Source organism: Asterias amurensis, chromosome 2 (assembly GCF_032118995.1).
Source record: "Asterias amurensis chromosome 2, ASM3211899v1".
NCBI lineage: Eukaryota > Metazoa > Echinodermata > Asteroidea > Forcipulatida > Asteriidae > Asterias > Asterias amurensis.
In genome coordinates, this window is record NC_092649.1 from 27,570,957 (window position 1) to 27,598,073 (window position 27,117).

A 27,117-nucleotide genomic window follows, 5' to 3' on the forward strand; every position below is an offset into this window, starting at 1 on the left:
ATATTCGGCCGTTGGGTATTCGCTGCAATACATGAATATGCATACTGCATATACATTGATTCAATGTGCAGTCATCCATGTACATGTCCGCCGGATGATTTTTGCATAGCCCCGGTCACGATTGCATATGCAAAAGTGTCCGGAGCGGACAGTATTGCATGGCGGACACAATTGCATTTGACACCGGCCATTTTGATTTCGCTTTGGTGACAAAAAAAATAGTTTTCAATCGAATAAGCCTGAATGAGTGAACATTCTTGTGTGTATTTGAATAAAGCAGAGTTACGCTGTCTTGATTATGGATGAATGCCGAGTCAGGAGGGAAAACACAAATTTTATTGGAGATACCTGCCGTGAATGTCTTGTTTTTCCCTAGCCCCCTAAACTGGTCCTTTGGCCCCATCACCTTTGATATAGCATTCTTCCGCTTTTGAGAAAGTTCCCTCTCAAAAATCATTTGATTTTTACCCAAAACGTGTGATTTCCCCCCTTTTCTAAATCAAGGCGTAGGGCTATCTACAACTTCAGAAGCATTAGATCAGTAGGTTTCATGATGCAGATCGTTGCGGATCGTTTTTTCTCCTTAAAAAAAAAACCAAACAAAAACAAAAAATGAAATAATTTTGTATCAAAGGTGCGAGGGCCAAGGATGGGTGGATTGGACCAGTATTTTGAGGCTAGTGTCCCCCTGTCTGCTGACCCTGCAGGTCGGTGGTGATCAATGTTTTGCACAATATTGTGGTATCAAAATACTTGCTTTTTTGACAAAAAAAATACACAGGCACGTAATATACTTTGTGGGGCACCCTTCCTTCCTCCATGCAAACACCAACGATGTGTGGGGTTTTCTTTTGTTAGTTTTTCAGTTTTGTGTGGGGGCCGTGGAGTGGAGAAGTGACGCAGATAATTATTTACTTGTATTATTTGATTTACTTAAAAGTCTGGACATCAATGATGTATTGCCTCATGTACGTCTCTGATACCAGTCGATAATCCCAGCATCATTTAAGGCGTCCATCAACTCGATCTCCTTCGCTAGATCGTGCACAGACGTAGCTCAACACACAACATCACTCAACACATTCAAGGCACTTCTGAAAGCCCACTTGTTTCAGGAGGCCTACCATCAATGACTTTTTATTTCTTCTGTGCCTCAGCGCCTTTGAGCAAACTTTTGATTTAGGCGCTATACAAATTACGTTTGATTGATTGATTGATTGATTGATTAGGATGTTGAAAACAACAATGCCGATATGGATGTTGGTTTTGAAATCATCAAAATATTCTTTTTTTCAAAGACTGTACAATATTCCAGGATACGTTATTTTAAAACCACCTTTGCGTCTTTTCCAAAGAATTTCTAATAATCTGACAGGTAATTCAAGATTTGTTTGAGCGCAACCCACTTAGGCCTTAACCCATACACTTTGTATCTACGTCTTCACATCTAGACATGATGGTCTCTCTTTAGGCAGTGCCGTTCTTGAAATGTTTATGTGCTGTGTGAATATATATGACGTCAGCCTAATGTTTCTTAAAGCGCTGCCATTAGAAAGATGTTAATAAATCCATCACCTCGATCCCATGGTTATTATGCTAACTTTATTATTTACGAACTGAGTGTTGCCGTGGCCACTCGTGAGTGCGAAGCTTTAGGGGACATTCCCTTGGCCAGAAATCACCACTTTGTCGGGAAATGTCGGATTATGGTCGGACACACAGAAAATACAGGTCAAACTACTTGCCCTCATCTGGCTTTCAACTCACTTGGGTTGGTAGTTGGTACCACCACTTACAATCATCACCTCCATTAATACATTTAAAATCCACAAAAGAGGCCATACAAAATTGTTAAAACCTGTTTCATAATCTTATCCTTGTTTTAGCTACTGGTAAACTTGGTTTTACAGTTTCAGATTCATACTAACCCTGGACGATAGCGAAAATTTTTACTGGCGATATATTGTCCGATACATGACGAATTATCGTGAATTTTTTTTTAAACGGAAACCCCAGGCACGGGCCCCGACTTCTCATGATCAACAGGCAAAGAATCGTGGATGTCAGACACTTCGTACCTTAGCCACTTCGTACCCTGGACACTCCGTAACTTCGGGACACTTCGTACCGTAACCAAATTGGTCACTTCGTACTCTTGGTTGGGTATGAAGTGACCATCAGCTGAGTCACTTTGTACATTTATAAAAATGTGGGCTCCTCAATAAGGTAATGTTCGTTGAGATACAAATTAATTAGGGAATAACAGTGCGAGTACCCGGTCTTCACTGCGTGGTAATGACCGGGTTTGGTGGCTGGCGCTGTTAACGGACCGAGCCAGCCACCAACCAAGGCATAGTGTTAGCCAGAGGGGTGTCTGGGTGTCTTTTGGACACCCTGTTTTTAATTTGGACACCCTGTTTCATCTGTCATTTACATGTAAATTTATTGTAGGTGAACAATTTGGACACCCAGTTTTAAAATTTCCAGCAAATTTGGACACCCTTTTACCAAATCCTGGCTAAAACCTTGAACCAAGGTCATTACCACGCAGTGAAGACCGGGTACGAACACTGTTATTCCCATTAATAAATACCTTTTTTAGCGAATTAAATGGCTAAAATTGTCAAAATTTTGTGACTTTTCTCTCGGCGGTACTTCCAGACATGTTCAGGGGCCATATTTGAACTTTTGATCGTTCCCATCTCTTTAGTGCGTTAACCACATTACTGATCTTTGAGACCAGTGACTCTTTTAAATAATGATCTGTTCAGCGCCTTCACTGGGGTCAAAGGAGGCAAATGATTGGACGATAGCTGTTCCTTGTGCATTAAAACGCGCGCATGAGCTCGGCGTCAGTTTATACGCGCGCACATGTTACAGGCGCGCACTCAAAATTGATACATTTTCAGCGCGTGTACGCGTAAGTGCGCGAAGTTGCAATGAAACTAACCAGGATATAAATAAGCGTGCGATAACAGTGCAACGCGCAAGGTTTACACAATGTATGCTGATTTAGTGGCCACTTTTTCGCTATTTTCCAAAGCCGGTCTTTATACCACCGTTAACACTCTCACACGTGACCGGGTTTTGACCAATCAGAGACTTGAAACCGTCCAAGGTATTTATTAATAATATTTAACAATTAAAATTTGTGTTTGAATTCTTATGTGAATGTCCTTTCTGTCCTTTTTAATGTGAATTTAATATATTGAATAAGAATGGAGGTCAATTACCGCCACAGACATCATCTTCCACCCATATCTTTTACAGATATTTTAAATGCAAACAATCATGCAATCGTCAAAATGGCTCCTTGGTCCCAACAAAATAGTAATAATTGGTTTGATTTGCTTTTACTTCATAATCATCCTGTCACAAAGCACAAAATAGTCATAAGCGATGCAGAAATCCAAATGAAGTACCAAGGTAGGAAGTGTCTCGTGAGAAGGTACAAAGTGTCTTGTAAAGAAGGTATGAGTGTCCAAGGTACGAAGTGTCCAAAGTCACTTCGTCACTTCGTACCTTGAAAAAGTATGAAGTATGAAGTGTCCAGGGTACAAAAGTGGCAAAGGTATGAAATGTCCTGACTCCAGGCACGTTAATGTAATTTTTGTACACGCCTTTTTTGGACAGGCAATTCTGCACAAAAGTCATCCATCATCATTTGGTAAGCCCTGTCATGTTTCAAATTCCATAAATGTAAGGAATAAAATGAAGTATGTTGGGAGTATAGGACTTTTCTAATTGTAAGAAATTTGCAATCAAACTTGTACCACGCATAGCGACCATTAACTTGGCGTTTTTACTTTTATTATGCATGTATTGAAGGTGGGCTGTAATTTAATGTATGCAGATTGCGACTGTGATGAGACCGTTGCGATGTTAATTTTTTTAAAGATGTTAAAAAAAAGAGCCATTGATGATTTACACTTAGGCCTACTTAGTAAATTACAGCTCAACAAGGACAAGGTGGGCTACTCACTGTACTCTGGTCTGTAGGACCGACAGAAAGGAGACCAGACAACTCGTCCGTCGGACAACTCGTCCGTGCGAACAACTCAACGGTTCAGACAACTCGACGGTTCGGACAACTCCACGGATGATTTATTCAACCATCAGACAACTCGATTTGGGACCAAGACAAGGTGACGGATGACCTAGTCGGGAGGAGGGTTGGCCGTGACTGTTGGTGGCTCAGCACGGGGCAGGAGGGGGAGTCATTTTTAGTCATTATTATACACAAAGTGTCCTGGGGACATAGTTGAACAGATGTTTCTTCAACGTATGGCTTCACTGGGACACCACCACATTTTCTTGTGATTAATAAAAGATAAATTTTATAAATACAGTGATAAACTATAGAATCGCAGGATTAATAATACAGGAAAATTTGTGTAAACATGACACAGTTACGGAGGTCAACCGCTCAACCGTCGACTTGTCTTGGCCAACCGTCAAGTAGTTGCGATAACGTAACCCTCCTCCCGACGCCCGCCAGGCCGGAGGGTTACGAGTCTGTTTTGAGCGGAAACGGTTGATCTGGTCCAACACGTACAATTTTGACAGCTAGTCACCAGATTTGCCCCATTTTTACCACTTTCAAAAATCATGACACAAATTCTGAGGGTACGAACTTAATCCGCAATGTCTAATGCAACCTGCCATAATACTCAAAACAAAACGTGTAGTTTGTGGCAATGCGTAGGGTGCATTGTGTAGCCCGGCAACTGTGCACACATGTACATGCGGTAATAATGCACTGTACATGATTGTACGTACAGTACTGTACACCAAGTATGTATGTGAACATGTACAGGTACATGTACTGTTGAACTACACGTCACACACGTAGAGCCGAAGCTCCGCCCCACGCAGGTTCGACATTTGAACCTGTGAATTTCGCTCCGGTTCTGGTAAGTTTTTGTCCATTTTTCTTCGAAATATTTCCTCAATGGTGTTTTGTTTTGAGGATTATGGCAGGCTGCATTAGACATTGCGGATTAAGTTCGTACCCTCAGAATTTGTGTCATGATTTTTGAAAGTGGTAAAAATGGGGCAAATCTGGTGACTAGCTGTCAAAATTGTACGTGTTGGACCAGATCAACCGTTTCCGCTCGAAACAGACTCGTAACCCTCCGGCCTGGGCGGCCGTCGGGAGGAGGGTTACGTTATTGCAACTAACCGTCAAGCTGTCTCAAAAAGTTGAGTTGTCCGAACCGTCGAGTTGTCTGAACCGTCGAGTTGTCCGAAGTGACGAGTTGTCCGATGGACGAGTTGTCCGACATTCGATATTCGACAGAAACAGTGTTTAGACTTAGTCAGTTAGATTAGAAATAGAATAGATAGATGAAGTGGGCATGTGACTCACGTGAGGGAAGAGTTTGTACCCAGCACCAATTCTACCTCCATGCCAGCACCAAGCCCATTCTCCCCCTCGGACCAGACGGCACCGTGACACTGCATTGTCCGTCACACTTTGTCTGTATGAGGAATGAGTGTGACACCGAATACCCGTGACACCACCTACAACACAACACTGAATGATCCATACGTAACATACCCACTTCCGACTACGCTAAAATGACTTACAAACAATCTAAATAAGGTTGTCTGATTGTCACAGTCATGAATAAAGCCAATGAAAACCATGCCTACCTTATAATTACCAAGAATTGTTTAATATCAACCACTTTTCTTTGATAATTGCACACTTTTCTCTTCTTTCCACGCCTCCTCTGCTGATGTTTAGTCGGAATAAATACTGCATACGTTAAAAAGGAATACAGGTCACGGGACCATTTCATTCAGCTGGTACTACACTAGCGCACTGTTAAACATCGACGGGGCTAGCGTGCACCAGCGAGCGAACCCGACGTCATCGTAAGCTACTTTCACGTGAGATTTTGCGTGATTACGTTATTGACAAACTTTTCTCTGACGACGCCACTACAAAAGTAGTGTCGCAATAGAAAAAGACCGTCCATTTGCAATCATTAAACATTTTCTGAAAATCTGTTGTTGTTGTTATCGTAGTTAAGAGCTGATCTATTTGTCTTTCTAGTTTTAGTAGGAAGAAGTAAATATTGATTCGATTGATGACACAAAAAGTTTACACGGTGATGATCAAAGCGTAAAATTTACTTATTGCGCACACTTTATGCTCGCATTATAGGCTACACTGAATTATTATAGTATTACCCCCGTTGACCAATTGTATTGGCTTGCAAGCCACTAGGCATGCAGGGCCCGTTTGTAATGGTTTTGTTGAATATTCAACATCAGGGGCGGATCGATCCAGGATTTTTTTTATTCCCCCCCCCCCAGAATGAAAGAGCACGCAAAGCCTGAACATCTGACGTCACACTTCGAGGTTTGCGGATAAAACTAGGCACGCCAGGCAGTATTTTATTTGTCTGCACTATGAAATTGCCACTGCCGTCAATGGGATTTTTTTTTTTTTGACCGTAATTTTGTTACAGTTATTCTTAAGTGCAGTGATCAATACAACAGACCGCCGGTGTCGCATGCAATTATGTCCCCTATGCAATACTATCCGGGGGACATTATTGCATATGCAATAACGTTCGCCGGACGGTTTTGCATATGCAATCGTGTCCGCCCGGACGCTGTTGCAAAATGCAATTGTGTCCGGCCGGATACATTTGCATATGCAGTTGTTTCCGCCCGTGCAAAACCGTCCTTGCATGCAGTACATTAAACGCCCTTGGTCGACGAAACACGTTCGCCATTTTTTCTACAATCTAAGTGCATGTTGCGAATGACATGGGAAATATTCGGCCGTTGGGTATTCGCTGCAATACATGAATATGCATACTGCATATACATTGATTCAATGTGCAGTCATCCATGTACATGTCCGCCGGATGATTTTTGCATAGCCCCGGTCACGATTGCATATGCAAAAGTGTCCGGAGCGGACAGTATTGCATGGCGGACACAATTGCATTTGACACCGGCCATTTTGATTTCGCTTTGGTGACAAAAAAAATAGTTTTCAATCGAATAAGCCTGAATGAGTGAACATTCTTGTGTGTATTTGAATAAAGCAGAGTTACGCTGTCTTGATTATGGATGAATGCCGAGTCAGGAGGGAAAACACAAATTTTATTGGAGATACCTGCCGTGAATGTCTTGTTTTTCCCTAGCCCCCTAAACTGGTCCTTTGGCCCCATCACCTTTGATATAGCATTCTTCCGCTTTTGAGAAAGTTCCCTCTCAAAAATCATTTGATTTTTACCCAAAACGTGTGATTTCCCCCCTTTTCTAAATCAAGGCGTAGGGCTATCTACAACTTCAGAAGCATTAGATCAGTAGGTTTCATGATGCAGATCGTTGCGGATCGTTTTTTCTCCTTAAAAAAAAAACCAAACAAAAACAAAAAATGAAATAATTTTGTATCAAAGGTGCGAGGGCCAAGGATGGGTGGATTGGACCAGTATTTTGAGGCTAGTGTCCCCCTGTCTGCTGACCCTGCAGGTCGGTGGTGATCAATGTTTTGCACAATATTGTGGTATCAAAATACTTGCTTTTTTGACAAAAAAAATACACAGGCACGTAATATACTTTGTGGGGCACCCTTCCTTCCTCCATGCAAACACCAACGATGTGTGGGGTTTTCTTTTGTTAGTTTTTCAGTTTTGTGTGGGGGCCGTGGAGTGGAGAAGTGACGCAGATAATTATTTACTTGTATTATTTGATTTACTTAAAAGTCTGGACATCAATGATGTATTGCCTCATGTACGTCTCTGATACCAGTCGATAATCCCAGCATCATTTAAGGCGTCCATCAACTCGATCTCCTTCGCTAGATCGTGCACAGACGTAGCTACGTGAGGCCGTTGGTAGTCCGCATCGTAGTAGTAAACCGAGTACATCAGCTGATAACCCATACCGAAGACTTGTACTCTGTCACAGCCTGCGTGCAATGCAGTGAACAGCATCAGGGCGCCGGTGCTCGGACGGTAGAAGCTCGATAACTCAGAATTCCCCATCCAACTAATATAATGTGAAAAGCAGAGTAAAGTGTTGTTTCACCGACACGAGTCAAACTTAGAGAGTGTGACCGTAAGCGGCTTGTATATAAGTGTAATTTCCAAAGTTTTGCGAATTGGGCATGTCTTCAAACGGGAATTTAATGCTCATCGAGTCTCTGATAAGTTGCATCGGGGATAGAATATTCATTTGGGTTTTATACCTCTAAACTAAGATGTATGTTAGCACTGTATACTCGGTACTTTCATGGTAGTTTCCCGATCGATCTGCACAGTCAAATCTTGTTTTCCAAAGTCACTATAAAATCCAAGATGGCCGCTTTCCCCATGCCCTGACTAACAGAACCAATGGCGAGCGTTCCCACCCAGGTCAAAGTAAAGATCGACATCCTCTGAATTTTATACTTCCAAAAGTTCCCACACTGTTAATGATTTTAAAAAGAAGAAGAACATTTAATTCCGTATTATTTTGTGCAGACACATTCTTCTAGAGTTACTGGAATTCATGCACACAATGAACGTAATTTAGAGGCGATCCTCCAGCTATTGTGTTAATAACGCATTGTGTCCGACGTGGACTACACGCTATTTTTTCAACCATTGTATCCATCCGCATTGTGTCCAGAGTCCTAGAGCAAAGAGCATGGTTCTTACATTCTTTGGACGTATCTGATGAAATCTGGATGTAAGATCCGCACGTCTGTTGCACTGGCATGTATCTTGGGTTCCCAGCCATTCACAACTCTTTTGATGTACACGTAGTCGTTATGACGACACGGTATGAATACGTACTTAATCCCCTTTGTATCAAAATAAGAAAAGGGGAAAAGTCATGGATAGTGAAGGGGCTTCTTACTATAAAACACAATCCGTCACTCATTGACGCTCACAAGGTGCTTTAACTACTATTTTCCTGCAAGATATGTGGAACTACGTTTGAACTATGAGTCCTATTCATGTATTTTCTTTTACAAAGCACAATTTAAAGCCATTGGACCCTTTCGGTTCAGAAAAAAAAAAGTTCACAGATTTACAAATAACTTACAGGGTTTACAGAAGGCAATGGTGAAAGACTTCTCTTGAAATATTTGTCAATGAAATGCTTTACTTTTTGAGAAAACAGCAAAACAATATAAATTCTCGTTAACGAGAATTACGGATTTATTTTTAACACATGTCATGAAACGGCTAAACGCGTGGAAACAAGGGTGGAGTTTTCCGTTGTTTTCTCCCGACTCCGATGACCGATTGAGCCTAAATTTTCACAGGTTTGTTATTAATTTGATATAAAAGTTGTGGTACACAAAGTGTGGGCCTTGGACAACACTGTTTACCGAAAGGGTCCAATGGCTTTAAATGGTTTATAGTGTGTGCTGTGGCGCAATATGCCGCCAATCAAACCAGGGGCACCGGTGTCGCCGGCAATTATGTCCTCTATATGCATTACATACCATGCGGAGGACATTATTGCATATGCAATAATGTCCGCCGGAACGTTTTGCATATGCAATCGTGTCCGCCCGGACGCTGCTGCATAATGCAATTGTGTCCGCCAAGGCACATTTGCATATGCAATTGTGTCCGCCCCGTGCAAAACCGTCCTTGCAGTAAATTAAACGTACGCAATTTTTTACAAGCTAAAGTACATGTCATTAATGACATGGGAAATGTTCGGCCGTTGGGTATTAGCTGCAATCATAAAATACGTGAATATTCATGCTCCATATTATATTTATACGTCGTCACTTCAGTGCATGCACGCTCGCGCCTGGAGGTAGCCAGTCGCGCGCACATACATGTACATGTCCGCCAGACGCCTTTTTGCATAGCCCCGGAAATGATTGCATATGCAAAAGTGTCCGGAGCGGACAGTATTGCATGGCGGACACAATTGCATCTGACACTGGGCAAACACTTTCCTTTGCCAGTGCACTGGTTATTACACGTGCGTTATACACAACACACGGGACCAACAGCTTTACGTCCCATCCATCCAAGGACGAATCATCCTTAAAGTGTGTTGCTTTAAATACACGGGTGTCAAGACTCTCGAACCCACACTCTGCTGATGATCAGAAACACCAGAGTTCGAATCCAGTGCTCTTAACCGCTAGGCCACGACACGCCAAATAGCTATACCATGGAGGCAGCTAATAGCCGACAGTGGCGGAGGGTTTCCCCAAATGATCAAACACTACTTGTAACACACTTGTTTTCTTATCGTACAGAAGACAGGCCTACCCGCCTGAAATCCCCTATAAAGATTTCCTGAGACTCCCATCCAAGAACACAATGAAGACACAATAGGTATACACCATGCTTTATACTAAAGTCATGGAGGAATTCTTCCTCCATGCTTTAGTCAAGCACCGTGACTTTTTTATGGAGGGTCAATTTGTGTATCTTTGGCTTTAGCTTCACGCGGCGGCGGCACCCCCAGATGTCACGCTGCATATAGTCTTTATTCGTGCATGATGTCTGGGGTCGTGCTTGATATCTGGGGGTGCCGCATGCGCCTTGACTAAAGGCTATCCTCAGCTCCCGCCCGTCATCTCCGAGGCCAGTGCAAATTTTGGAGATGTAGACGAAATTGTGCCAATGGTCACTATCCTACTCTAAAAAATACTGACAAAAACAAACCCAAACACCCGCACCACAACAACAACAGCACAAACAGCTTAGCAGTAGGAGCAGCACGAGAACGAGAATACACAACAATTCAGCAGTAGCAGCAACAGTAGTACATAACATCAACAACGAGGGCGAGAACGAACAACTACACAACATCAACAATACATTGTTGTTAATAATCATACTCAAAATGACCTTAATTTTGAAACTACTCTTTTGACGTTTTTGAAGGATTACGGCTGCCACCTCCCGCGACCATTTTGTGAAGAATCCGTAAATTTACTAGATATTTTCACTCATTTTGTAGAAAATTAAAAAGTCTTTCCTACAAAACCTACTTTATCTGTTGGAACATCTCTCTTGTCCATGTTTTGTAAAGACCTGTCGTAGAAGAAGTAGTGGGTGGTTCGATTCCCAACATCAACTTCGTGGCCTCTACGAATGGCATTGTTCAACCTATCAAAATAATGTGCACTCGTTATTATAATCATTCAATCAACGTGAACAATTTGTATTGATTTTCAACATAAAAAAGCCAGCTAAATGCTGTTCGGCAGTTTGTCAGAATTACTGTCCATCAGAGAGGCATTATTCAACATCAAATAATTTGCTCATGAAGACGTGCAGAGTATACGCTTCCAAATGTCGAGATCAAACCGGCTCAAAGCAAACACTCCCGCAAAAGAGATGATTTACACACCCGCAAGTTTACTATATTTCTGTATAGTTTCTTCATACAGAGAGGATTTGATGTCTCTGCTTACCTGAAAACCATATGATGGTCATCGATTTCCCTGCCTCTTGCCGAGCCGTTTAAGATCCCTCCATTTCCGACTACTGCGCAGCGAATGCACGACGGGCGGAACTCACCGTCCGGAAACTCAAAAATGGATTCGGGGGCGGGAAACAAACTTAAGATTCGAGCCAAATCTGCAACACCCACGCGGAAAAATGGAAGGGATCAAAATGGTATTTCATTATAAATATTTGCAAAAAATAGTTAATGGCCTGACGTTTCGACCCTAGCAGAGTCTTTCTCTTTTAGCCTTCGAGAAAGACTCTGCCAGGGTCGAAACGTCAGGCCATTAACTATTTTTTGCATTTATACTCTCGGTCCATTTGGTTGGTAAGTTGTTTGCAACAGCTAATTCTATTTTCTCAAAAATATTTGTGTTCACTATATAGTTGTTGGTACAGTGAATATTGGGCCACCGCCCTTTATGATGGACCCCCACAGTTAACAGCCTCCAATTGAACTGCCACAGTTCCCAATTGAGCGGCCTTATAGAAACAACAAACGTGAAGCACCCTTTACCGTCATAGGAAAGGGATGGTCTCATCTTGAGGCCATACGGGATCGAAAACCTTTGGAGTCTTCTGTACTCTGACTGGTCCACAAGTTCTTCACTCATTAGCATCTGAATCTCCGGGTGATATTTTCCCGCTAATGTCCAATCGGCATCTTTCATCTTCAGCTGAAGGGATAACGGGCATGTCTGAAAAAGGGGTAATAACTTCACTTATTTCTTTGTCAAAGTATTAGACTAATGATACTTGGAGCCAATTAACATTCATTTGAATTTGTAGACACTGGACACGTTTCGTAATAGTTACTCAAATAGCATAAACACTTACATGGTAAACGAGCAACGGAAAGCTGTTGATAATACAAAACATCATGAGAATCACTAAAATATGTTAATCTTTAAAGGGCTTTAGGCCTGAAGCCTTTCTTAAGCATCTGAAAGCACACCAATTTGTGCATCGGGTATTTTTCCTTTCTTGCAACTCCGATGACCAAAATTGAGCACATTTTTCACAGAGTTGTTATTGTCGTATATAATCCATATTGGGATACAAAACTGATCTTGAAATCATCGTGTCCAGTGCCTAACAACAGAACAACGCGAGTTAACTACACAAACCGATGTTCTGAAAGCTGGATTTGTTCTGAAGGTGTGGTCACGAAGTAGCTTGAGATTTCCCGGGTCTTCATTCGGTATAAGTATAGTTAAATAGTCCCCCCTTGTCGTTCTAGTGACTCCACTGGATTTGGAGAACAACTGAGGTGGTGTGGAAGGTGTGCTGAAATAAACAGTAGAAACAAAGGTTATTGAAATTTTGCAGTGTACTATACGGATTCCTATAGAGACCACAGCCTTATTTTCGAGAACCAGATACAGCAAATCGGACTATATAACCTGTATGTGGTGGATCGAGAATCATGAACGGCGGGGGGTGGGGTTGTTCACTTCAAGCTTCCGTATACTGGACTATTATTCAAGAAGTCTTGCTTTAACCGAAACTATTTTAGTTTACCTTTTTAACAGCTGGATATTGTGGTCATTCAATCTGCTCAATCTCCTGCGTAAAAACAAAACATTTTAGGAGAATGTTCTAAATGATCACTGTTGTACCGTAAGTGACAGAGAGTATCGATCCCTAATGTTACCAGTAGTACTTCATCATGTAGGCCTACAGAAGTAATCCTCTAAAGAATTCACGCAATAAAGAAACGGTGGGTTGGCGGTGGCGTGGGGGGCGGGGCGAGGGACGGTGACGCGCGGGACTTAACGAGCAGAACAATCCCAGGAAAGATAGCGCCAAATATATATTTTTTCAGTTTGTAGGATTCAATCATTCGGGTATGTTGGAACATGTATATACAAGTCTAGAAGGTAAAAGTTTTGTAGTTGTATCCGAGCAAGACTCCCCCAATTTGAACCATTGAAGTACTCATTCGCCCGGAGATGAGATACAACTCTAAAATGCTCCGAGTTTTCCCGGCCAATTTTAAGCAAAATATGACTGACGACCAACACTGCCAGTTTCGAACTGGGGATGCTCAACATAGGCCTATACTATGATTGAACTTACCATGCATTCAACCGTGGGCCATAATAAACAACTGCAAGTGTAACGCACAATACAATGACGAAGACTCCTTCAACACACTTTGAAGTCGTCATGGGGAACTTGTCAAGAAAACCGTTTCCAAAGACCCAAATTTCAAGATTAGTTCGTCAATATAACCATTATGAAATATATAAAATATTGTAGCCTACTGCGTGCATTCTATGAATCATGCTTGAAAGTGCATGTCGCCAACCTGTACACTCGCAGCCATGTTTTGGTGGGTATAAAGTCCATCAGGTAATGTTTGCATATAATCTAAATAAAAATTATATGCACCACAATATTATAACAATGTAGGGCGGGAATGGAAACTAAAGAGCCCGTGGCGGTTTTTTTATACTTCGAATAAACGAAGGAATTGCGAAGGATCAATCTTGTCACTGGTGTTGTCCTATTTACCAAGGTTTACCAAGCTTGTTTGATTTGTTCATCAGGGTGTTTTAAAATGTCCAAATCAAACTAGGCGAGGCATGATTGTCTGACACAGGACCAGTTTGAGGGCATTTTGAGCACACTGTAATAGCTTTCGTACTATGAAGGCATCACTTTCAAACTGTCTTGATGACCCAGAGCCGACCATAATCGAAAAAGAAGGGAATGTAGTTGGATTTAAGTCCATCGGATCAGCGGATATCAATGCAGTAGCAGACACAGATATTTTCTACTTTCCTTGCAATTAGACTTGGCAGGCAGAAACGCATTAAGAAGCATTAAAACGCATTCAAAAGAAAGACCGCGAGTTTGACTGCAGGTGCAAGTGGCAGGAGATTCTGCCCCCCGTATGGCGAACTGTGTACAAACTTCTTCTCTTCTCACAACCCCTGGGCCAAGACATGAGTAGTCTTCAACAGAGGAGACTGTTTCAGACATACAGCCTGAATAGTTACAGTTTTACCATCTCCTAAAGATGATCAGAGCATACTGATCGAAACCTCGAGTTGTAAAATAACACAACCAGTTTTGTGTAGAACTACCACAACCAGACAGAGTGTAGATTATTTTCACTCACAAAAAATCTTATCACAGTGTTGCATTTCCAACAAATACAAGTAATCGGGGAAACAGTTCATCACTGTACCAACAATAGATCGATTTATTCAGCCCCTGATAAAAAAAACATGATCAATTCTATTGAGCAACAATATGCTCAATGTTAGATTTTTTTTTTAAAGTCCTTTTAAAGGTGGTATGTTGTGGCAGAGTGGTCCAGTTCACCAGAACAAAGCTCTGGTGTCCTTAGAAGTAGTGTGGGTTCAAATCCCATTCATGACACTTGTGCTAATTACTTCGTAAATAGCACAAGGGAGGTGGTGCATTCTGCTCTACCAGCTTGGACGTAGTGGCTGATGCACATGCCTTCATCCTTGAACTGTGGAGGTGGTAAACCCTGTTTCTGCCCCTGGAGTAGGTGGCAGGGGCTCGGAGTGAGAGTTGATTTGGGTCTACAGCCCAAATCAGTGAAGTGTAGCCCTCACCTTGAAGTGGCCTTCCAACATTGTGATGTTAGTGAAATCTTATATAATATAGCACACAATCAAATGAGTAATCTAACGTCAATCTTGAAAAATGCCGCTGCTTATTCCGCTCTAATGAAAAAAAAAGTGTCAGGACCTGGATTCGAACACACACTCTGATAAGTCAACTCAACCATCAAAATTTGAGTTTGTTTTGCTCTAGACAACTCGTCCACAATGCACCATTCATTACAATCATTTTCGTCAATGGAGAAAAACATTATGTTTTGCTTCAATCAAATAATTACAATTATGAATATCTGCTGTCAATTTGTGCAATAATAACCAACCTGCATAACATCACAATCAACACCCCCCCCCCCCAAAAAAAAAGCCCCTGTAAAACAATATTTTAAAAAATGGACTCACCAACACACCATCATAAAATTTGAATTACATGTTTTTGTTTCAAGTTGAAACAATTACAGCACCCTTAAAATGGAATCGCCAGCACACTACCAAATAACTGTTTTGATACTTATTGACAAAATAGCCACAGTTGGAAGTTAACGAATCAACAACGACGACAACAACAACAGCAACTTGTCATTGTAACATGATAAAACAATCCGGTGAACTTTTGTTGTTTGGAATTTGGATGTAACAATGAAGACACTAAGGGATAACAAAAGGGGGAAAAAGGAAACAAAGGAAATCGCTAATGCATTATATCAAAGTATTTGCATAATTATCAACAGCTGCAAGTGCTACCCACTAAATAAGATTTTAAGGTCATAAGATTATCAGTATGAACCAAATTGTTGACCCATCCTTTAAAGGAACATTACAGAATTGGTAATAACAAAATTTGTCTAAGATCACAGCTTTACATAAAACTTACACGGTCTAATGATGATGAAAGTACTCAACATCCCTTGAAATGTCATATTTGTAAGAAATAAATCAAACTAATTTACCATTTAGAGTTTAACGCTCAGTGAGTGTCTGTGTGTTGATGTAAAACAAAATGTGTAATCTGTTTTTCACTTATTTCTAGTGGCCCAGAAGGCTGATCGATCCCAAACTTCCACAGGTACCAAAACCAATTCTGTAATGTTCCTTTTAAGTCTATTTGATGAATATGGGACTTGATAGAAAAGCTGTGTGTTATGATGTGACCACAATGGAACTTGTTGTACAACAAAAATATCACAATTCATATCCTAATAGACTATAACTGTTTCAAAATATTTCAAGTACACATAACCAATCACACTATACAAGTTTCAAACATTGAAATTAACATCAATACTAGAACAAGAATTATTTATATACTATGAAATTTACAACTTTTCAAAAAACAACAACAATTTACCACATACAGACAATGATTCACAATAAATTATGAGTTGATTTGTAAATGCAAGACTTCAAGAAACAAATAAATAATGTGATATTTGGCATTCAGTTGAACATGACACAGAAATAACATTGTATAATTGTTATTAAATATTTACAGATTATAATTTTTTTTACTGATGACATAAAGTTCTTCTGCATGACGCATAAGTTACTCCACAAATATAGCAGCAAGCAAAGTCTTCAGCCTCTTTTATACAAATATTTACTGCTTTGAGTGTTGTGGTTAAAACTACTACTCCCGAGGTGATCTCCGGTGCAAGAGTTTTAACCATAGCACAAGTAAAAGCAGTCAATATTTGTTATGTAACAGACTATTTATCATCCTCGTACACATAACGTTTGTTAGAGCATCACAACACAGATGCACAACTGATTGGGTTCGAGGTGGGTAAAAGACATCTTGGTACCGCGCGCACCATGTAATAGTCTTTATTATAAGCCCCATCATATAAAGAATCCTCTAATCTGATTGGTTAAAAATGGAGTCATGGAAATAGCTATGACCCCTTTTTCTATCAAGATGAAGTCATAGATGACTATGCCCGGGGCATAGTGCCCATAGTTCGCAGACGACCTTTCACCGTTGTAGTCAGTGTTGTTGATTAGAAAAATCTTTAATCACTTTATAAAAGAAATATTGACTGCTTAATAATTGGGGCACAGTTAAAATTATAGGCCCTCGGTGATGCCAAAACCATGGCTAATTATAAAAAAATTAGGACCAAGTCACTAATCTTTCATTCCCAGTCATGAATGCTCTTTTCTGTTTAACTGTGTACAAATGAAGGAACAACTGTAATTACACTTCAATTTTTTTTATATAGCTTTCAATTTCTGTCCTAAGGTCAAACTGAATGTGACACTCAATGATTGTGCAAATGCACGTGCAGTATAAGTCTCTCCATTAAGAACTATGTTGTGATTGCGTTTCGCTTTAATACCCGTGTAAGCTTGCATTCAAAGACAGTATGGCTACGAGGGCCAATTGCGCTATAACCAACTGGTCTTAACAGCTCCAGCTATTATATCTTTAACAGCCGTTTAATACCAGGTAGACATGGTCACGTGACCACCTTCCAACAAACAGGGCGGCTTAAACTGTGCTAATTAATGATCTGGTGGTTTATATGGCTACGAGGGCCAGTTCCACTAAAACCAACTGGTCTTAACAGCTCCAGCTATTATATCTTTAACAGCCGTTTAATACCAGGTAGACATGGTCACGTGACCACCTTCCAACAAACAGGACGGCTTAAACTGTACTAATTAATGGTCTGGTGGTTTATATGGCTACGAGGGCCAATTCCACTATAACCAACTGGTCTTATATGTCTTTATCAGACGTGTAATACCAGGTAGACATGGTCACGTGACCACCTTCCGACAAATAGGACTGCTTATTAAAAAAACTGTATTAATTAATGATTTGGTGGTTTATATTCTTAAACTGTATTAATTAATGATCTGATGGTTTATATTCTGTGCATAAAAAACAACTTCTTGAACTACTTAAAATACAACCAGTCCAGTAAACCCATTTCTGCCTGACTGGTCACAGGACAAAATATCGTTGAGGCATGGAATTACATGGAGGCCACGGAGGGCAATCAGTATGCAGAGTAATTGGCATTATCTGTGGAAGGTATGTGCGCTAAAGGCATAGCTAAGAAATAAAAATGAGGAAATTGGCTGACCAGCTAAAAAGTTGCATGCCTGACTAGTAAAGACAGTGTATAGAAAGAGGCCAACTTATTGTTCATCAACAAATTTCCCCCCGAGGTAGATGTAACTGCTTACTACAGGAAGTCCCACAGTTAGGCAGCTATGGGTTTACCCCTCGAGTATTTCAGGGGTGTGGTTTTGCAATCGTTACCAAAAATAGACCTTATGCATTGACGTCATCCAGCCGCCATCTTTGAGGTCAAACGGTGACGAAACAATCGAAACGCACATAGATTGGCCAATGAGCAACCTTCTTTTGACCTCAATGCGGGGGCGCCGTATTGAAATGACGTCATGTGCATAAGGTCTATAGTTTTGATCAAAGGCCAATGATCAACCAATAGCAAGTTCAACCCAAACAGTTATTGCTTTTGGCTGCAAAAACGTACCCACAGCACCAATTCTGTATAGGACTGTTTTCAAATAAACAATTTAATTTAAAACAATAAATTAACATACACACTTTTAATGGAAGTAGCTGTAGATTCCACGCTTGTACCAGTCTATGGCGCCAATTCTATCTAGGCCTTTCAATATCTTCAACTCACTTTTCGTGTCGTGGCTAACCTTGTCCATTTTGAAGTGGCGGAATTTTTGGTCGTAATAGTACAAGGTAAAGTTGTCATTGTAGCCCATCCCGTAGATGCTGACCTTATCACAGCCGGAATGGAGAGCTGTGGAAAGCATGATGGTTCCTGTGGTGGGACGGAAGGATCCCATTGGACTGTTCACCCAGCTGTCAAAAGTTAACAAAAACATCATAATGTTATAGCGCCATCTATAGTGAGTGAAGGGTTCCCAACTTGGCACTTAGGTAGAGGAAAACAGTGGGAGTTTGCATGGAGAAGTAAATATTCAAATTCAGGAACACCGTTTGTCCTAATATAAGAACTATTACAAAAACAATGATTATTTTGCCACTGTACTTTGTAACAGCATGCAACCTGGTGGCGCGTGATGATAACAAAATCACTCACAAAGCCTAGCATGCAATGAAGAGGTGCTTGACTCGCTATGTGCAGCCTGCTTCCCCTGCATCCTTGCTTTATTTATCACAATGAATTTTTTTTATGGAAAGGCACTGAGGGGAGCGTCCAACAGTATTAAGCTTGTCAGGGAGTTGACAACACAGAGAGCTAAGATTGATCTTTGCGAGAATCATTCTTAATTGCCAAGTGAAGTGTGATGTCTCATAAGTGAAATCGAGCCCAATATCGAGGGAGCTATGCCCACTCAAGGAATTGTGTTTTTACTCTCCAACAGCTTTGTGTACAATATAACTATAGGAGGAAATAGGTCAACTCATACTCCTAATGGCCAACATGTACACAAATGTACACACGTACACATACATGTACACACAACCAGCTCTGCTCCATGCAGTGAGTGGACATTCCTTTGTTCTGTGCTCTTCAAAGAACAAACACATTTTTCAACACTGCAAAAAACACTGTGTGAATGCGTAAATTTCCTCATAGTGCTTACATTCCATACAAAATATCCATAATTCTTTGTAATTTTTTGGATGGTGTTGGGACAAGCTGTTGACCTAGGCCATTTGCTTGTTTGATTTGATTTACATCAAGGAGTATATTCAACATAAATACACAAGGCTTGAAGAGTGTACTGTCACAATGCAAAGTTCCCAATTGTACCGAGAGGCGACTCACACTTTATGTGTATATCTGATGAAGTCTGGGTGTAGGATTCTCACATCTTCAGGGTCGGCTTTTATCTTTGGTTCTTTCTTCTGGACTACATTGCGAATGTACTTGTAATCATTATCCCTACACGGTACAAAGACTTTTATCATACCCTGGAGTAAAAAAACATAAAATTTAATTAGACTCTACAACTATTATTTTTTAATAATATTAAATTTTTTAATAATATTAACTAAGTTAATTAAAACGTTTTCAAGAAGTATAGGCATGCAAGGGCACCTTTGACTGCCAGCCACCTCAACCCATTATTAATACGGAGCACAGCCAAGATCAGAAGCGTTTGATATTTTCTGAGGGAGAAAAACCGGATAGTCTGAAAAACCCTCGTGGCACAGCTGAGAACCATCACACAACTCAACTCGATTTGGCCTTGGCCGGGAATCGAACCAGGGTCACCTTGGCGGGAGGCAAGCGCTTACGCACAAGTCCTAATTTTAACTTTTATAGACGCTGGTAATCTGCCATGAAAGCAAAATTAAGTACATTGTGTGCAGGCAAGAAAAACACTAAAATTACCAATTGGTTCATAAAACAACAAATTTTTTTCAAGTAATTTCACAGGTTAGCACGGAACTTTTGATTAGGCATTCTACAGTAATTTGAAAATGGTAATCATAAATGCAGAATTCAGCGTTAAGCAGAGCTGAAACCCTGATATTGGGCCCAGGTTTTGTCTATCTACTGAACTGACTTATTCACTCACCTGGTCATTTGGAACATCACTCTCCGATGTTTCCCGTAACGAACGATCAAAGAAGAAATAATGTGTCGTCCTATTGCCCACATCAAGTTCATGACCTTTTCGTATTGCTTTGTTTACCCTGAAACAAAATTGTACACTACATATGAGCTGAAGAACGTCTGGCAGTGTTGGGATACAATTACAAATACAATCGCAATGTAGTCTAGGAGAAGAAACCGAAACAACCTCATTCCCAGGGATGATCCCAAAGCGCTTCACACTTTTACCCCTTGTCACTGGGCCTTAAGTCATTTCTTAAACCATCTCAGCTCCCTGGGCAATATACAGCCTTGTGCAACAAACAAGCACTACTTGACTAAGTCAATCACAGGAACCATCTCTTAAATAAGGCCTCCAGCTGATCCACTCTACACATGCACTCTAATAAGACAGCTCACAAAAGACCTGAGCTGGAAATTGACAACCCTTTCAATCTCTTTGATCATGTGACATGTCCAACAGAATCATAGAGTTATACAAGAACAAGAGGGCGCACGAGTGATGCTTCGTGCACAAATGCCACGGGACCGCAAGATGACAAGTGCGTCATTCTGCACGCGCGTTGAATATGAAATACACGTTTGAGGTTTTTTTTATTGAACGCTCACGCAATGCTGTTTGTTCAACTTACAAAATGGCCACACAAACACACGCTGTGAGATAGCTGTTTTGTCAACTTAGAAAATGCGTATATAGGCCGATGCGCGCTCTAGTTCTTATATATAACTCTATGAACAGAATGCAGTTTAGGGTGACCAAAAGTTACTTGTATTTGAGAGTTATTAATGCATCCCTGTACAGTAAAAGTACACTACTCCTTCGTAAACCATGAACAAACTTATACATCTGGATCATATGGTGCAGACTGTGTGAGGCAGGCCTAGAGTTACACAAAGGACATGGCCTTGATTGCCCCTGGTCTTCGCCTTGGTGTCCCTTAAAAAAATTCCCAGTCTTTTAATTGTAAAAGGTTTTTTGTTGAGTGCCCTTTGCAAAGTGAAAATGCCGTTGTCCTCCTCAAAGATAACATTCTGACGAGGACTAAAACTTGCCCCCCTCCCCCCCCCCCCAAGACACAGCAGGTCTCTACTGAATAAACTGCAGATGACAGACTGTATAGACTGTGCAAGTCTCGCGCGCACCGGAGCGAGAAAACACGACAACTGAATAACTTAATTTTTTTATGAATCAAATCTTTGCTTTAACTTTTTCTTAATGCCGAATCTGAACAACAAAAATACCCATTAGAGCTTGTTTAAATTAGTTTTAGCTTTTTAAACAAATATACAATTATCGGTTAAAGTCTATGTATAGACAAAAGTAAAACTCTGGGACAAGGATGTTTGTTTGATCTTAAATGTTTTGAAACCCCTTTTGTAAATCTACGCCCGAATGTGAAACTACTGAAAGCTGGTTTATATGCGGACGCACGATGGTCGCAAGAGCGTTAGACAAACGCGTGACGCATTTTAAAGAGGAAGCCGACGCCTAAGTGACCAATGAAAAGGCTTTCCACCCCGCGCGGCCAAAACAAGCGTCTGCGTAAGTTTCGTGATCGGAGATGGGCACAAATTCTTAATTTTTTACAAGTAACCTGACCTAAGGTCAAGTTTAAATATCGGTTTTTCTTTGTTATTATGTTGACTTTATTTTCACTTTTACATATGTTGTTAATTAGTATTACATTTTTAACAACATATGTTATTTTTATGGTCATAAACTATATTAACTAAAGTAATGGACGAAACAAAATCTCCCCATTGTAAAACTCCATAAGGTTGGGACCACAATGGTCCCGGAAGTTCAAATCTGCGCGAGACTTGCACAGTCTATTGTTAATTGCACGTACTGTTTCCAATCTAAAGCATTTTGCCAAGTTCAAAGAATGATGCAATAAACTTCCTACTTTACCTGAATACCATATGATGCATATCAATTTCTGAGCCTTTTCGAGAGCCGTTTAGAATTCCCCCATTGCCGACAACAGCACAGGAAATGCACTGCGGACGTTGCTTGCCTGTAAAATTAAATATTGAGTCCCTCGCAGGAAAAAGTTTTAGGACAGCGAAAACATCTGTAACGAGAGTAGAAAAATGTTTCAAATGAAGATTTATTAAAATGGAGGGGGGGGGGTTGATAATTCACAAATAAAAAAGCTTAAGTTTCTGAGTGATAGAGCACTGTCCAGTTATCACAACGATAATAAACCAACTTAATTTGGGGCGTGTCCTGCCAAGTGGTTTAGAGCACTGGACTCAAGCTCTGATGTTTCAGATCAGCAGAATGTGGGTTCTACTTCCATGGTGGGTTTGAGTCTTAGCCATGACACTAATACCCTTGAGCAAGATACTTTAGCTCAATTGCTTTGTCCTTCGGATGGGGCATTAAGCCATACGTCCTGTGTTCTAGAATTGGTGCACATAAAAGTACCCATAACACTTATCATGGAAGAGTAGGGGTTAACCCTAGCCATGGTGGCCATACTTTTTCATATTATACTACAGTGACCTCCTGGATATCAGGGTCCATTTCTGGGGCGGAATATTTTCAGAGCTTCATAACTCAAATCTTACATGCAAGAAGCCAATAATTTCAACAGATTCACATTCAATGGCAGCACACATTTTTCTGTGGTGGGTTTGGGTCGTTATAAATTCCTCACAAATCCGTCGTTTTCGTGAAATAATGCAGCTCCCAACGTTAACAAAATTCCCAATTTGATCGTATCCTTACAGTGTTGTCTGCTGCCATGCGTACGCGTACATTACAGATTTGTGAGGAATATATGACGACTAAATTCCACCGCAGAAAAATGTATTCTGCCATAGAAAATGAATTTGTTGAGATTATTGGCCTCTTGCAGGTAAGATGTAAGTTATGAAGCTTTGACAATTTTCCGCCCCAGAAACGGCCCTATATTATATTTAGGACTCTATTTTATCTGTGTACATACAGGGGAAGAGTCCTATATACATTGTGTAGGGTTAGGGTTAACTCCGTTGTTTCAGGGTCACGAAGCAAGCAGTTATTTAGCATCCTTGTTTGCAGGTTTCCTTGGGCTTGCGACCTACACTTAAGTTCAGTTTTGAAGCATCCTTTGTTTTGTAATAATAACATACAGTGCACATACGTACCAATAAGGTACTCAAGGCGCCAGAACATACAGAAACATTTTAAGACGGTTTCTATGGGATATAAATCCATATTGCAGCATATGCTGTCATAATGAAACATTCTTTTATGGCGCATATCACATTCACAAAGTAGGCTCTATGAGCTGAAAGACACACAAGGTGTTTGTAATTTTTATTTTCCAAAAACCTTTGAGCGCAATGGTTTGTGATTACGCGGGTGTACAAACTAATTAGATACATTTAATTAAACAATACTAGAACCCCCATGACCAGGCTAAAAATGATAATTTTGCAAAATTTTGAACCTCCCTAACACCTAGTGACCCAGTGGTGCCCGGTCCAAGGCGTCAGACATAATTTAAAAGAGCGGTCAATTTGCATTTCTTATCTGTGCATTCTATGCACGTAGCTTAATCAAACAAATGAAATTAAATTTGATTGACACCTTTGACACTTGTGTTTTACACCAATGTGTTTGATACCCTTCACATGCAACTTTTGCACTTTCTGCCTTTAAATGCACACTACACTGTATATCGCACAAAGACATTAACTCCCAAAATGGTGCAACCAAGATTATTGTGATGATGACATCAGGTAAGTTCAGTAGATTTAATCTTTGCCAAACAAATATTTAGAAAAAGACTCTACCCACCCATCACCCAATTTAAAAAAACTTTTGTGCAATACACTTAACAACTATTTAATTGTTCAGAGTCCTACATTAAAGTAGGATTTGAAATGGTGGGAGTAAATTAGTTGAGGTTTGCGGTAGCTCTATGTGAGAGTTTTTTATTTTATTTTACTTTATTATATAATTTGTTAAGCCAATCATTACATTGCACAGAGTCCCACTCCTTATTTTCTTGTTCTGTCTTAGTCCTTCAGATGTTGTTTTGAAGTAATGTCTAGTTTTAAGGTACAAAAGCTATGCTTCACCGTTTTTTCCTACATATTGACTGAATATAAAGTGTTTTTCTTTACAGTCACCTTCAAGTAAAGTAAATTTTAAGCTTACTTACTGTAAACATGTTATATTGGTTCTGTTAAAAACTACTGTTTCAAATTGTCCTTATAAATACAAATTGTATTTACTGTCATTGAGGATGTCAATAAGAAACAAATGTCTGATTGAATCTTTTGAGTGGTGTTGGTTCTGAAAAGAACCAGCCGTTGACCACGCAACGTTTCGATCGGTATGCTATGATTGTCTTCAGCAGAAGTGCTAAATTATTTACCTTTATAGCGGAACCTGGATTTTGTTTTGTACCCAAACGGCATGTAGTATGGCAATAGTCTACTGTGTTCTGATTGGTTGAGAAGTTGGCTGTTCATTAGCATATGGATTTCCGGATGATACATGAGTGCCGTCCAGCTGTCATTGGCCATTTTTAACTGAAGGGACGTCGGACATTTCTGCAAGGAATTAAAATTAACAAGATTTAAGTGAAGGTAAAAACAAGTCCTAAATAAATACAAATAATTTGTCAAATTTAACATTGAAAGAAAATTCAAACTTGGGTTGTGGATACTTATTGTAAAGTAATTTCTTGTTTTACTTACATATAATTCTGGGCTAAATGTTACATATCCAACAATATGATATCATTTTTATAGCCATCAAGTACTTTGAGAAAGACTCTGCTAGGGTCAAAACAATGGGCCATTTTCAATATGGTTGAGACCAACTTGATCCTGGAAGTTAGAATTCACACAAGACTTCAGCCTATAGGAGTTCCTTCTTTGCCTTTCACCTCTGTGGACTCCAGTTCGAATCCCACCTCAGACTGGAGCCATTGGGTTTTCAGTCCCTGCTTGAATGCAGTGTTTTCCCTCCCACATCTTAAACTGAGATTTCTGCAACATCTTCTCCGACTCTACACAAGTATCTGGCCTTGGGGTGTTACAGTGTACAGTACTTTCAATTGTTTCTTGGTTTCATTACAAGAAACACATATTAATTTATTTTATTTATTTATTTATTTATTTATTTATTTATTTATTTATTTATTTATTTATTTATTTATTTATTTATTTATTTATTTATTTATTTATTTTTTTTTTTTTTCTCTTGATGTGGAGTTATATTACTCCGTTTATTCAACATTCATCAGCAAAGGCATACATCAAATAAACACACTATCAAAAGACACTCCAGTAAATACTCCTAATATATAACAGGCACAGTAAGTAACAGAAGCTCAGAAAATAATCATAATATTAACAATAAAACAAAATAATTAAATAGTTAAATGAATACCTCTATTATATATACAAATATCTACAATTTAGCGTGACTCGGGAATCACGTGGTTCGGGAAAAAACAATACTGACAACAACAAAAAACAAAAATTAGAAAAACATGATACATATGGGACAAAGGAAATAACTTGGCCCTTGGTAAAACAGGCAATTAGTAATTAAAACTGACTTCGTCCTTAGTGGTGAAACACAAAGCATTGTTCCTAGTATAGCAATTTTCGAATGATTCTGGTTTTAACCTGTTCTTTTCCATTCGAAGAAAATATTTCAAAGATAACTTTAACTGTGAGATGATGTCGATTTCTGCTGGTCTTGAATAACTATTAAACACCTTTTTGCATCGAATATTCCAGATCAGCCTAAGCAATTTAGCAACAACGACGGCCTGAACCGGTTTTAGAGCACATCCAAGAATTCTGTTAGAGTCGTTTAAATAAAAATGTTTGTTACCTGAATATTTGCTAAGCAATCTTTCTACAAAAATCCAAGCATCCAATGTGTGAGAACAGTAAATGAAAATATGCTCATGAGTTTCTCTTTCTACATTACAGAGCGGGCAATATTCTTCTCTAACAATACCAATTTTTAGCAAAACATCTTTAGTAGGTAAAATTCTGTGTCTAAGTTTGTACATGAATTGTTTATCATCAGGATCCATTAAGTAGTTCTTAAAATCGCTGATCCATATCGCAGACCAATCAAGATCTTGACTAATACTGAATATATTTTGCCAAATTGGTTGAACTCTAGGAACGACACTTTTTTTCCTAATCAGGTTGCCGTAGTTGGTCTTGGCTTTAGTTAAATACATCGGAGCAGACTCCTCTCCGTTATAATCTTTGATGACTAACCAATTACATAAAGGAGTAGCTGGACCTTCTCTTTTTTCTTCAACTAGGTTGTAATCCACATGATGCTTAAGGCGACCTAGCATTCTACCGGCATTAATATTACGTAATGCACACATTTCAGCAATTTCTTTAAAAGAGATCAGTTTACCCTGTTTCACAATATGTTTTATCCTGTTAATACCAAAAGATTTAAGCAAGGTACTACCAAAAGTGACGTTGTCCTTGGTGACGCTAACATTATTCCAC

The 27,117-nt window shown here is 39.9% G+C and overlaps 2 protein-coding genes across 4 annotated transcripts in view; both read right to left on the reverse strand.

The window, feature by feature from the left end:
- Positions 1-5,241: 5,241 nt before the first annotated feature.
- LOC139934030 (alpha-N-acetylgalactosaminide alpha-2,6-sialyltransferase 2-like) lies at positions 5,242-13,768 on the reverse strand. The gene is made up of 9 exons (XM_071928306.1): positions 13,521-13,768; positions 12,963-13,007; positions 12,569-12,728; positions 11,959-12,139; positions 11,408-11,573; positions 10,982-11,099; positions 8,667-8,812; positions 5,656-8,016; positions 5,242-5,480 (listed from the first exon to the last, which is right to left on the reverse strand). Exons 1-8 carry the CDS (start codon positions 13,610-13,612, stop codon positions 7,755-7,757), a joined length of 1,170 nt encoding a protein of 389 aa, XP_071784407.1. The 5' UTR covers positions 13,613-13,768; the 3' UTR covers positions 5,242-5,480; positions 5,656-7,754.
- An 860-nt stretch (positions 13,769-14,628) lies between these two features.
- LOC139954514 (alpha-N-acetylgalactosaminide alpha-2,6-sialyltransferase 2-like) overlaps positions 14,629-27,117 on the reverse strand; it is a 29,560-nt gene continuing 17,071 nt past the window's right edge. For all 3 annotated transcript variants that reach the window (XM_071954348.1, XM_071954349.1, XM_071954347.1), the window contains 5 exons: positions 24,996-25,173; positions 22,535-22,697; positions 20,585-20,702; positions 19,828-19,973; positions 14,629-18,893 (listed from right to left, as the gene is read on the reverse strand). In XM_071954348.1, coding sequence (XP_071810449.1) covers positions 18,623-18,893; positions 19,828-19,973; positions 20,585-20,702; positions 22,535-22,697; positions 24,996-25,173 — 876 coding nt within the window. In that variant the 3' untranslated portion in view covers positions 14,629-18,622. The remainder of the gene's footprint in view (positions 18,894-19,827; positions 19,974-20,584; positions 20,703-22,534; positions 22,698-24,995; positions 25,174-27,117) is intronic.

Bases quoted from the DNA above. Each gene is read 5' to 3' on its own strand.
- LOC139934030 (XM_071928306.1), bottom strand. From the start codon at position 13,612: ATGACGACTTCAAAGTGTGTTGAAGGAGTCTTCGTCATTGTATTGTGC. The intron at 13,008-13,520 runs GTAAGTTCAATC...GTTTTTACGCAG, and splicing joins GGCCCACGGTTGAATGCATG to GAGATTGAGCAGATTGAATG. The intron at 12,729-12,962 runs GTAAACTAAAAT...TGTTTATTTCAG, and splicing joins AATATCCAGCTGTTAAAAAG to CACACCTTCCACACCACCTC.